This window comes from Hippocampus bargibanti, linkage group LG07 (genome assembly GCF_051943395.1).
Source record: "Hippocampus bargibanti isolate YZ-2025 linkage group LG07, ASM5194339v1, whole genome shotgun sequence".
Lineage (NCBI taxonomy): Eukaryota > Metazoa > Chordata > Actinopteri > Syngnathiformes > Syngnathidae > Hippocampus > Hippocampus bargibanti.
Window position 1 is genome coordinate 14475004 of NC_142740.1, and position 13636 is coordinate 14488639.

Here is a 13636-nt window from a genome sequence, read left to right on the forward strand (position 1 = left end):
CATTCACAAATGTATTCCGGAATTGAAAAGTGTGACATGGAGCGCCATTCCCGAATTTGTTTGTTTTTGGTTTTTCTTGCAGGCGGTGCCGATAAAGTGCTGGTCAGACCTTTGGCAATGTTTTTTTCTTGCACGAGGGGGCAGCATTTGCTTCAGCTGCTGTTAAAGTGCTATATAAATCAATATGTATGTATTGCATTGTATTTTGTACAGCCACCCCCCATTTCAAGCTCAGATAACTCGAAACCGGGATAACCAGGAGTTAACTTTTTTTTATGAGGAAAGAAGAGAGTCGAAGTTTTTTTATGCGGCATTGAATGTTTATTAAGTCCTAAAACTCAATATTCTGTGGGTCCTGGAATTCGAGTGACAATGACAAAAACCTTGGCACCGGAATGGACACATTTTTGCACATCTGGCAGTGAATGAGTTCAGTCAATGAAGTCCTAAGAGTTTGCATGGTTGACGTGCTTGGTGCGATGCTCCCATTTGAAAATGTAACATTTTTGCACCGTCACATGACAACAGCCAATCAGCATTGAGAATGTACGAAGGATGTCACACACAGTAGCATTAAATATCACATGCACATACTGTGGCCAAATAAATAATATGAAACAAGATCATTGCGGTTTTGTGGACACCAAAAGTTACACAACACAGCCCAGCTTCCAAGAGTGCCCAGCACAACAGCCAGTGTTGAGAATGTACTCATGATGTCACACACAGCAAAATCATACAATATACGGATATATACACACACACACACACCATGTGGCGAAATAAATAATGTGGGATAATATCATTGCGATATAACACGGGTAGCTTCAAATCGTGGGCAGGAACAAACCGTAAAGGAGGAGCTTAGAAATTGGCATATTTGAGTGTATTATCTTGTTGGGCTGGTAACCAACATGGCATTTATCAGACAGATTAACAAAACCACCGGACACCAGATTGCTTATCAATGATTATAGTTAAGTGTTTTTTTTCTCTTCCAAGGAGGAGGGTCCATCCTCTTCTCTTCTCAATTTGTGCGTTTGCATTAATTTGCAAATCAATGTATAATATAGTGACTTTGGTTTAGACCAAATTTACTAAGTAGAAAAGATGATATGGCGAACACTTTAACGTAATGGTACTGGCCGCTGGTCATGATCACTTGAAAAATATGTAATCGGTTTATAACGATGAGACTTTACACATATTGGATAGGTGGATGTTTTGCATTTTAGTGCAAAATCAGTGATTGGTTGTCAATCAATGATGACCACAAATTATGACATTCGAGGGAACCAAATCTGTTAACCTTACACCCTTCTGTACGGCCAGATTTCTCTGCATCAGCTTTTGGAATGTTTTGCTCCAATATTTGCAAACAATTTTGTGATCTAATAAATTCAGTGTGCAATAAACAAAACGTGTTTTTGAAGTGGTGGAGGATGTTTGCACAAGCAGGGATTTGAACCCAAGACCTCTCGACTGTGAGGCAGATGTGCTAAACATGAAGTGCCCAATTTCAAGCATAAGTGATCTCAATGTGTAATTTTTAACTCCAACAAAGTACATGCCGACTTATACTTAGCCAATGGTAGAGTGCAAGCGATGGACCGAGTCTCTGTTACCATGCCAACGCAAAATGTCACACTTCCAATACTAAAATATATTCAAATATAATAATACGAACATAAAATAATGCACACAATTACGATACCGTGTGAATACAATGCATGTCAGTTTTTTAATGATCATGAAAACAATATTGAGCGTCTTTTCGAAAGCCATACGGCAGGTTCATAACAAATTATAAATAAAATGACTTACTGAGTGTCTTGATTGTGGAAACATCATGTCAGTCTCTTGTTGCTGTCTTTTCCCCCTTAAAAACAAAAAGCCTTGTGTTTATATTTTTCCTTTGTCCCCCCACCCCCCCAAAAAAACTGGTCCAAGTGGAGCTGTCCAGCGTCGAGTTCACAGCTAGCTAGCGAGACGCCCCCTCCCCAAAACACACTCACCCTCTCCCAAATAAAAACTCAAATTTTGGCTGTTTTAGGATTGACGTCGTGGTTTGAGCTAACCAACGATCATATAGGCTGAGCTAATTCTCCCCCACCACCCCAAAAAAATAAACCAGATGTCAATCAAAAATGATACATCGCTCCGTGGGACATATGGTACTACCCTTACCATTCACTCAATTTTACGCTTAAAACAATCCAAAAAATAACCAAACAGACCAATAGAACTCTGTTTAATAAAGCAGGTCGAACAAGTTTGCCGGGTGAAAAATGTGTGTCGGAAGGGGGGGGAATGACAAAATGTCTGCTGGTTAGTTCAATCCCGTTTTTACGTCCCAACTCGCGAGAAAAAAAAGCCACAAAAACACAGCAGGAAACAGCCTGCATATGTCGCTGGAAAAAAACCCTTAAAACCGACTGACAACTTTCTGGAGAAAACACCCAAAGAAGGCTTTAGTAGAGTCGTGTCGCCTCCTCTTGCTGTGGCTGTGAAGTCAAGTCTTGTGCGTCTGTCTTCTCCGTCGGAGCAATCAGCTACACTCGAACGCCCCGCATAGAACTACACCGGGTAGATTAGCTGGGAAGAGAAGTTTAGAGCCAAAAGCACCGATCTATACTGGAAAGCTCTATATTAGCTAAAGGCACATTTGCGGATATCTGAGCTAATGGCCCCACCATGGGGATACGCCGTGAAAATGCATATTCGTGAATTTTGACAGATGTGAAATAGCGGAGCCCTGTGAGTTAAAAAAAAATCACTGTAAAAATAGCAACCCATTTGAAAGATTATTTTTAAACTATGATTTGCTGTGGCCACATCTGAAGGGAAAAGCCGAAAGGAAAAGATGATTTTCTGTTGCAAGTACTGAAGAGTCATATCAATGCAATCGGAGATTGCGTGTGAAAAGTAAACAAACGAATTCACAGGCAAGTAGTATAGGAATATTATTTTTATTCCAATTAAAAACATTGAAAAGGAGAAGGCTATGAAAGATGTTTTAATGTTAAGATGAGGTTCAGGCAACAGTGGTTGAAATGAAACAAAAAATATGGCTAAAATACTGTAAATCAACAAGTCAACAAGCACAACCTTTTCCGTGATAGCATAGCTAGCATTACCACGTCACCCTCCCTGCCCATCACATGCAGCTAAAACAGCAGTTCAATCATCATTAAATAAAGAATAAATTTGTTAAATAATCACACATGTTGTGTTTATTTCTTTTTAAGAAGTTACCCACCCCACCCCATTTCGCTCACAACATTGGCACTTAGTATTAAGTCAAAAGTCTGGGTTTACAAAGTAAGGGGATTGGCACACTCACGGTACAAAATTTACATTTGGTATACTTAAAAAAAACATTACTTTCAATTTGTACACCACTACACAAAGTTATTGAAAAACAAAACATCTTAAGTGGTTGCAAAATATACAGGTGGTAAAGTGTGTCTGCTTTACATAAAACAACAGAGCTAAAAATGACTGATGAGAGTTGAAGAAAAGAAATTATTTTTTTTTTAGGGGGGGGGGGTATCAAATTACTTCAGTACGCTGACCTATAGAGATTATACACTCCAATGAAGTGAGCCGCAGCAGCACATTCACTTATTTCAAGAAATCAATGGCCATTTAAACTACCATGGGGCAGAACGAGGAAAATCCACACCACCCACACCACCGCAGTACATTTTTCTTGGCACCAAAAATCAACATTTTAAAAATCATTTCCAAGGGCTGCTTGAGTGACTCAATGGGAGCTGCGTTTTAGGTTAGCAACAGGCAAGATTATTCTAACGCAAGAACAATATGCATGAACTGGAATAACTACTAAGTGGGTTACTGACATTGGGTACAGTACACAGGTGCACCACCAATATGGAAATGGATCAGGGAATGGAAGTGTACTCTGTAAACAAATACAGTGCAGCTCAAACTGTGGCCAGTGAGGTGCTTTTGGCAGTAGGTGAACTTTATTAAGTACTTTAAGTGTCAAGAAAACTGATAGTATTGTTTGTGTGTGTGCGTGTATGTGTGTGTTTGTGTTGGGGGGTGGGGGTCACAAAATAATTGGTTTACGAACCAAATTCAAATGCAGTTGGGACATAGTGCTAACCATAAATCAAAACAGAATAGCAATTTGCATATCACCCTCACCCTCTATTTAAATGAATGACAAAATTATTTTGTAATCTTCAAACTGAAAATATGTAATGCATTATGAAGTGTAAAATATGACAACGGAGACCCGTTGAACAAATGAAGCTGTACATCAGACAAAAGGAAAGACATTCCACCAACAAAGCCTCAACAATTCGTATCTTCAGTTCCCAAAAGTTTATTGAATATTGTTAGACGAAAAAGTGATGTGACACAGAGGTAAACAGGACCTGTCATGGCTTTTTTGAGACATGTCGCAGCCATGAAAATTTCTAAGATCACGATTGTTCGCCTCAAACTAAGTTTCATTGTAAATTATTTTAAATATTAAGTATTTTTGTCTTTGTGTTCAATATGATTTGAACATATCTTGCAAAGCTTTGTATTCTGTTTTTGATTTATGTTTAACACGCCCCAACTTGGCTGAAATGGATTTTGTCCGACAAATCAAATCGACTGCAGCTATACATCAATTTATCAATCCAGTATATCATTTGTGACTTTTTTGTGTAGCGCCGGGACTTAAATGTACAATAAAATATGCATTACAATACACCTTGCTATGCACAATGGCTGGCATTTTTTTTTACTTTAACAGAAAGGCATTTACATTATAAGACAAACGGGGCCCTTTAAAAACAGAAAAAGCCTTGTTAAAAAAATGACTGCGAGCATTGAAATGTAAGCAGAGATTAACTGAAGAGGTAAAGGGAATAAACTCGAGATGCTTGCTATTATCTTGTAAAAAGGCAAAATGTGACAAACAAAAAGCCACCTGGAATGTTACAGATCGGCATCTGTGGTTTAGATGCCCCTCTCTGAATCCCCGCCCACCCTAATCACACAGCACTGTTACCGACCAAAGCTGCAAATAGTAGCCCTTGTCACAACAAGGTGATGACAACACACCTGAATTACATCTTCAGTTATAGAGCAGTTTCCTCAATTGGATCAACTCGAGTGGGCCAAATTAAAAGGCGCTTCTTCCCCGCCTGCTCACCAAAATACATCACTGCCATATACTGTACACTGAAATAGAGCAGGAATTTATTCCAAAGAATCAAAAAGCCCTTTGCCAAGAAAATATCTGAGTCCAGTATCAGTTTGGGGAACCCGGCCGGCTCTGAAGAAAGAAAAACATCAAGTGACACGATATGGGATTGGTACCAACAGTCAACATATTCTCTTTTCAAATTACAAAAAATTCAAGAATGCTCCGACAGTAAGTATTCAACCACTAGATGTGTTTTCTTTCTTTTTTTCTTTTTCTGATTTTTGCATAAAGCGGTATTCTGACAATGAAGCAAATGCTGCCCATTCCACTGATGAGAATTTTCAAAAACAGACTGCTTGAATGTTTGAAAGATAAAACATATTTTCTGGTAAAATAGCTTGGGTATCTTACAGCAGTATAAAACCCAGTCTGCTTATTCGAGCTCGACAATATCCCATACAGAAGAGGATTGAAAAAATCTATCAACGACTTTTAAAGTCATTGATCAAATGTGCCAGTTAAACATCGAAAACAAGCTGAAGAAGCAATGCAGTTGAATGAAAAGCAAAATTGACCGCACAGCTATTACTACAGTAATAATAGTGAGTGTATTGAAATGAAATGGTGTGATTGGAGAGGTCGCTTCCACCATTAGAAAAAAGAAATCACGTCAAAAATCTTCATCTTCATGCGCTGGGTGATGGCTGTAGTGAAAGCGCTTTAAAAATAACGATGTATACAAAATATGGTCTATGCACCCCGACCAGTCTAAACACGGCCTTCAGTTTATCACTGTGTTTGGGTATATGAATTCAAGATGAATAAATCAGGGGGATATATTATTGTAAAGACCATTTTTTACTTGACTTCCCCTTTAAAGGACAACCAACGTCACTTTTTTTGTTTCTTAACAGACATCAGAAAAACGTTTTATAGCATCTATGCAAAACACCAATAAAAATGACTTAAAGTGTCCAAAATCTGCAAAAAAATGAACCCGGAAGTGGCCAGTTTCAGAAAGCCCGCCCCCAGTTCGTGACGTCACACCAAGACGTCTTGCCTTGCTCGAGAATCAAAACAATGGCTTCAGATTCGGAGAATATGCTTTCTTGTTCTCGTCCAATTATGAATATGATTCAAATAGTTCTGAAGAGGAAAGCATACATGTTTGCAATCGATTACCGAATTTATTCCATGCCATTTTGAGGTATCTGGGGGCAGGAAATGTAGCACAAAAAGAGGCATAAAATGGTGACAAAGATCCTGTAAGGAATTAATCAGCCCGTTTCCACAGGCTGATTAATTCCTTACATGGAGCTTTGTCGCCCTCTTCTGTCTATTCTTTGGTGCTACACGAAGTTTTCAGACCAGCCATGTACAGCCAAATGCATTGACGTGATGGAAGGACTGCTACAATGTGTCCTTTTTTCGGTCAGGGGCGTTCCTTCAGTGACGTAACGTACGGACTCATCACCAACGCAAAAACATGACATCCGGAATATTCAGCGCGAGTCTTAAAACGTAAAATATAGCTATATGCGGTGGAATCTTTGTAAAATACGCTCAGTAGAAGTCATTTGAAGCCATTTTACAAATTTGTCCGTAGACGTCGGTTGTCCTTTAAAGGAAATGATTGTTATGCCAAAAACAGATTGATACGGCAGTATGGTGACACTACACTATTTATGGAGGATGGGGACCGGGCCTGACCGTGAATAGCTAATATTTACAGGTAATTGAATCCGGAAAATGTTTGGAAAAGCTACATTGAATTATGAAAACATTTTTAAAAAGTAACAGTTGGAATCAAGCATTTAATTTATGGGTGAAAAGGAGTTATTCATTCAAACAGATTGCGCTTTTGAGGCCTGAACAGAAAAAAGGAAATACTAAATCTTAAGCTTTTTTCCTTTCAACTCAGTGAAAATGCACATTTGGTAGGCACATTTATCACAAACTAAAGTGTCAAAATGTTATACCTAAACATTTGGGGAGTGTTTGTAGTTCAAGAAATTGTAAGTTTGCCATTTTGGTTTAAAGTGGACATTTTTTTCCGAGAAGTCCTTAAACAAACCTCTACCAAGATTTGATCAGATCCCTCACATTTTATCCACATACAGTATCCTCGACCACAAAATCCCAACCACTGTGCCAAATTCCAGATTTTTTTTTTACATTATTTATATTCTACAAAAGATATATTGTTATTCATCCATTTATGTCGGTGACATATAGTGACAGGCACAATAACGTAATGCTTTACCACTCTGACAGAAAATAAAATTACTTGTGTCTTCACATTTTTCTTTTTATACAACGGAATAAAAGCTTTGTGCTCATGTAATCAGTATATGTACTTTCTATGACATTTTTCTTTGGTGGTATGCCATCAGATTTCTTTCCGAATACACAACAAAGGTTGGGAAACGCTGCACTGGATGGACAAAATTACATTAGAATTTGCGCCATGTGATCACAGGCCTCGGCATAAAAAGTAGTACTCTGATAAAGTCGAGATTCAGAGGAACACACTACTTACGGAAATAAGAGACAATTCCCCTGCTCTTTCCGGTAAATTTAACACGTCTCTAGAGGCAGAGAACTGCATGGCAGACCGACTCCCACTCCTGCACTAGGGGAATACTGGCAACATACTGTACAGTATTTCTATTTACAAGAAGAAAAAAAAAAAGAAATATGGAGTCAATTTGGCAACAAAACTATGGAGCGATTTGCAGTAAATGTAGTGGTAGTGCTGTCTTAAAGGGGTATTAACACTTAAAAACGCCAAGAGGGCATTGTGTGTGCGTGATTGTGTGTGTGGGTGGGGGGTTACAATCCTTTTGAGTGTAGCCCATGCAATTACAAAGTAGGCAAAAACGTAGATAAGTCATCTATGTGTAAGCAAAAATATTTACATTCAAAAGAGCAAGTGCGCTCTGGATCGCATTTTTTTTTCTTAACACCAACTGATATATTCTTTAATATAAGCACACTGTAGTCGAGTTACAGCATGCAGGGTGAACACAGGTAGGGAGAGAGCCCTTTGAACTGGAAAGTCTTTTAACATGGGCCACCCTGTGACACACAAGCGCTGCTGATAATATAGTACTGTCGGTTCGATCACAAATTCTCCCGTAGAAAGGCTCAATTGATGTGTACACTGTGATGAGCACACAGACACCCGAGAAAAGAGATAATGAGTGTGGAGCGAAGCGGATGACTATGATCCATACATGCAAGTGTGTGTGTAGGTCTGTGTGGCTTGCTCTTTCCCCTCGCACTCTCTGTGTCACAGAGCACTTCAAACAAGGTTGTACTCTTTCAGGTTAAGCTGCAAGATGGTGTCTTTGACGGCGGCAAAGACAAAGCGGATGTTCTCCGTGTCGGTGGCGCAGGTGAAGTGAGAGTAGATGATCTTGTCGCTGTCTGGGTTTAAGTCCACAAACATTTTCAGGATGAACTCGCGACCTGCCAAAGGGTCACGTTGAGGACCTGGCCAAAATATAATAAAAAAGTCACAATAATAATAATAATAATAATAATAAGCATACCACAATGTGTTTAAAAAAATACAAGAAACATATTTTTAAAAGTACAACAGAATGCTGAGAAATCATGGACTTTTTGGGACGTGACAAAAATGAATGTCTCTGGAGTAAAACAAATTGTAATGTCTTATTTTGTGGATCTGATCAATGACCTCATTGATTGGTGAGAAAATTATACCATCAACATCAAAGTTATTGTGCATGGAATATGACTTAATTCTGGAAAATTTCATTTCACTATGGACCAAATAATAATACTCCAATTTGTGGAAGTTCGGTGCTATTTTAACGTAGTTTCCCCTTCTAGACACATGGTGTCACTGCATGATAAAAAAAAATATTTTCACAGGTCACTAAATGTTCTGCAATTTTTTTAGCGTTTGTAATGTCCATCCATACAAGCATACATAGGGAAGAAAGCGGTACCATCAAACTCCGGGAAGTAGTCCACCAGGTGAGAGTACATGATCTTCTCCTCCAGCAGGTCCCTCTTGTTGAGGAAGAGGATGACGGAGGAGTTTTGAAACCAAGGATATGTGATGATGGTCCTGAATAGGGCTTTGCTCTCCTCCATGCGGTTCTAGAAATGCACAAAAGCAGCCAGTTATTTTAAAAATGTCATATTTACGACCGGGGTCAAAGCTAAAGCGGCAAACACACATCGATCTAACTTGAGGAATGTCAATCGGAGTCTGCCATGGTCCAACTATTATCGCTGAAAAGATTATCGTGTGTGTGATTATTCTGTGGTGTGGGGTGTGTGACGAATGATTCTGTGTAATGAATGAATATTAAATAGTGACAACAGCACATCCCAATGGCCGTGTTGCCAACGTGGGGTAAAAACATGCCGAATAATTGAGTTAAATGTAAGCATTTCCCCCCCTCTTTCTGTTCAAAGTCGTCAGAGGCACCATAATCGTATCCCTCAGAGACTATCAGAGAGGTTCGGAGTGTGTTACAAGTGATTCGAGCTGACAATATTAACCTGTTCAATATTTATCAAAGCAAATTTGATGTAATTAAAATGGTGACCACACGTTGATTACGCAACTAAATACGTATAAGCACAGACCCGTGACCAAGCAAAGTCATCAAATGGGATGCAAAATAGGAGCGATAGCCAATTTGAAAGTTTGCTTAAGTTGGTGCTTTAATCAAACACCAATAGAGGAGCAAATTGTTGAGTGTTTAGACAATGTGTCGCACAAGTCATTTATCACAATGTTATGTCAGAGGAGAAGATTTAAAAGAGAAGCTAACAGTTTGTAATTTCATCTGGTTTTAAGACTACAACTACTTCTACTACTACTACTATCACAGTTGTTTATTTTTTATGCTGGTCTGGACTCCATGTGGAACTATGCTGCCGCTCACGGGTCAATCTTGGTACTGCGACAATAGTTGTGTATGGAGTGCTGTGTTGGTTATCTTGAGAACACACAATAAGTAGTCCAATTAAGAACACAAGTGCCATTTCCCCCCTTAACAGTGGAAAAAAACTTCAGAATCTAAATCAACATGCTTTCATCCCAGTTAAAGACAAACACCCTTGAACAACATTCGCAATTCAACCAAATCATTTTCTAATTTCTGGCACACACTAGAAACTTCGTGAGCGCTAATATGAACTAAAAAAAAGAGAGCCGGTGATGTGACGAAATTGGAGGCGAAGCATCGAGGGTTTGACGGGTGTGCAAGGCCTTCGTATCAAACCTGTCAACACAGCCAGCTTAATCCCTGCACACTCTGATGCCAAAACACTGCTTGGTCACTCAGAAACACCATAACACCACAATGGTCGAGTGTCAATGTGCTTATGTATGAAAAAAAAATAACAAGAATCAGACAAACTGAAAGAGTTGTGAAGGAAAAATATCAAGTAAAATATCTGCACATAAGTTCATAGGTAGCGTGTTGGGAAGAAACGCCTTGCACAAAATCCCATTATGTTTTCTTTCTTTCCTAAACGTCTGTGTAAGCTCTCAGTCGTACAGGAGTGGTCCAACGATGAGAAGGTTTCTTCAGCCGTCATCTGTACTTCTTTGAAGGTGTTGGACGTTTTGTTTCTTATCCAAGAGGTTTCGTCAGCAAACATTTTTTTGCTGGTAGTTTTGGCCCTATATATATCCCTACTGTCCAGACGTGGCGGTGCCAGACTCTGCCATGATTGGTCCCTGCTCTCAGGTTGGGGGGAGCAAAGGACTACTCCCTGCAGTTACACTGATTACTTCTATTGTCCTGACGGATTATTTTTATTGTCCTGCCTGAGTCCACGACTGGCCTGATTGCGCCATTTGCTCTGGTATCTCCTCATCAGCATAACTAAGCCATGTTGCCTAAGAGGTCAGTTGTAGGAACAATCCAAATTGAACCTCAATCCACCATGGCGATTTAGTGAAGGGTTTTGATGTTTTATGAAAATAGCTTCTTTTACTCCCCTTTCAAACCATCAATTTTCTTTCGCTAAAATTTTTACCTCATTGTCGTCAAATGAGTGGTTGCTAGCTTTTCGGTGCATATGTACTGCAGATTGAGGCCCACGAGTATTTTCCCTCCGATGTTGATAAAGGCTTTTTTGGAGAATTTGTTTCGTCTCCCCAATGTATTGCTCCTTAAATGTTCATTTTTACAATGTATTGAATAAACTACATTACTTTGTTTTTCATTTGGCAGCCTATCTTTTGGATGCACTAATGTTTGCCTTAGTGTTTATCGGTTTGAAATAAGTAGGAATTTTGTGTTGCTAAAGGACTCATAGCCGCAGGGAGTAGTCCTCTGCTCCCCCACACCTGAGAGCAGGGACCAATTATAGCAGAGTCTGGTACCGCGACACGTGCCAGCGTTCACTCAACCCGGAGGTAACAAAGTAAAAAAACAACAAAAATAACAAACAGTGAAAATAGATTGGAATTATAAAACATTTGCTTCAACTCACACATCAGTATGACATCCCTCACCTCGTTGTCCGACTCCACCAGCACCTGATCGTATTCGCTAAGTGCCACCAAAAACATGATCGAGGTGACGTTCTCGAAGCAGTGGATCCACTTCCTCCTCTCCGACCGCTGGCCGCCGACATCGACCATCCTGAAACGGGACGCGGGGAAACAAACACAACAGAAAAGAAGGTTAAGAAAGCTTTGGCGTGGGTTCATCTGAATAGTCATGACATGGAGATGCACATGCATTGATGAAGCGTCAATTAAAAGAAACTTGAGGGCTCACATGAAGCAAATCAATTGAATTTCATGAAAGCGTTGACTGAAAATGTTGAGAAAAATAGACAAAGAAGCCAGCAGCCAAAGATAAGTTCGAATTCAAGACAGGGATGCGCTTATCATGCAACAAATGAAGAGGTGCAAAAGGACATCTGTATTTCAACAAAGATTTAGAACAAGTGGTCGATGATTACCATGTCAACTCATTCACTGACAGACGATGTGAAAAAATGTGTCCACTCCAGTTGCAGGGTTTTTGTATCAAATTGCAGGACCCACAGAATATTGAGTTTCAGGACTACATAAACATTCAATACAGCTCTAGAAAGCTTAGATTCTCTTCTTTCACAAGAAAAAAATAGTTACTTATTTTATTATTTTATATGTGTCTGGAGTTGTCTGAGCTTGAAATGGGAGCAGCTGTACAAAATCCAATACAATATTGATTGACAGAAAATAGCGCTTTAACAGCTGAGGCTGTAGCAAAGTGCTAACATGAACAAAAGGCAAATGCTGCCCCCTATTGGAAGGGAAAACCATTGCCAGAGATCTGATCAGCGTTTTATCGGCACCGCCCGCAAGAGAAAACAAAACCCAAATTCAGGAATTACGCTCCACACCATGCTTTTCAATTCGGGAATGGCAGTGAATGAGTTAAGAGCACATAAAAACAGACCAAAAAAATCAGCAGAGTGAAATGATGTATTTTTCTGTTCTATGTAAACAGGAGCGAAAAAAGAGCACTTTGTTTTACTGCCAGGTACCACTAAAGGTATATAGCCTGAAAAATATATTGACCATGACAAAACATAACTAATCCCACAATACTGTGGGCCTTATTTGACATTCTTAGGATTAATTTTATTCCAAGTGATTTTGTTTCCTATCAAGAAAACCATCATAAATGGCTCGATACGAGCTCCACAATGAAACTAATATGGGCTATCTTTGTTGTCAATATTATATTTGTGCGAAGCGATGTACCTCTAGTTGTACCAAGCATGAAAATTGACCAAAGCAATGATGGTCGAATATATCTTTCCCCCTGTAAATGTATGCTTGAAAACCCTGTTGCACGAAGAAGGGGAAAAAAGTGGACAGCCATTCCAACAGAGAACCACTTGGTTCGGATTTTAATCTTTTGGAACATCATCCCCCACATCACAGTGGGCCATTGATCAGATAAGTGGTCGGGGTGGCTTTCAAGAGGCCTACAGCAGCAACTTTTAAAGGAACAACGGATTTTTGCTCTCAAGAACTTGCCGTGCCGGATTTTTATGACATCTGGGCTACAGCGCCGTGTGGCAAAAATTTCTTACAAATAAAGTCTGTCTGCCTATTTACGAATGGTTGTGCCTTGCAGGGTGTATTCCGCCGACTGCTCAAAGTTAATAAGTCACACTGACTATGTTCGTAGTTGGGACAATATTTGTGGGAATTTTACTTGATTCACAGTCATTATTTAACACTTGAACAGGTAGGGAAAACATATGATAAAAAGGGTAAATCAATAACAACCAGCAAACAGGGTGCTCAAATAACTCCCATCCTATTCATCCTCTATCGAGAATGAGTGACCCACTTAAAAGATACATTCTGCTCTTTTGCTGCATGAGCCAAGAAAAATGCAGTTGAAAAGAGCAGGAAATATGAATGTTTATGAAAGGCTGCCTTGTTCGAATTGGATGGGTGGG

The 13636-nt window shown here is 39.4% G+C and overlaps 2 protein-coding genes across 7 annotated transcripts in view; both read right to left on the reverse strand.

Annotated features, from left to right (window-relative positions):
- The window catches only part of tle5 (TLE family member 5, transcriptional modulator), a 42173-nt gene extending 39621 nt beyond the window's left edge, over positions 1-2552 (reverse strand). For 2 of the 3 annotated variants that reach the window (XM_089001133.1, XM_089001132.1), the window contains exon 1: positions 1825-2552. In XM_089001133.1, the coding sequence (XP_088857259.1) occupies positions 1825-1851 (27 nt within the window). In that variant the 5' untranslated portion in view covers positions 1852-2552. The remainder of the gene's footprint in view (positions 1-1824) is intronic. The other variant, XM_089001131.1, reaches the window with a different exon arrangement.
- Positions 2553-3543: 991 nt separating this feature from the next.
- Positions 3544-13636, reverse strand: part of LOC148895485 (guanine nucleotide-binding protein subunit alpha-11) — a 29980-nt gene continuing 19887 nt past the window's right edge. For all 4 annotated transcript variants that reach the window (XM_089001835.1, XM_089001833.1, XM_089001834.1 and 1 more), the window contains 3 exons: positions 11682-11811; positions 9148-9301; positions 3544-8665 (listed from right to left, as the gene is read on the reverse strand). In XM_089001835.1, the coding sequence (XP_088857961.1) occupies positions 8475-8665; positions 9148-9301; positions 11682-11811 (475 nt within the window). In that variant the 3' untranslated portion in view covers positions 3544-8474. The remainder of the gene's footprint in view (positions 8666-9147; positions 9302-11681; positions 11812-13636) is intronic.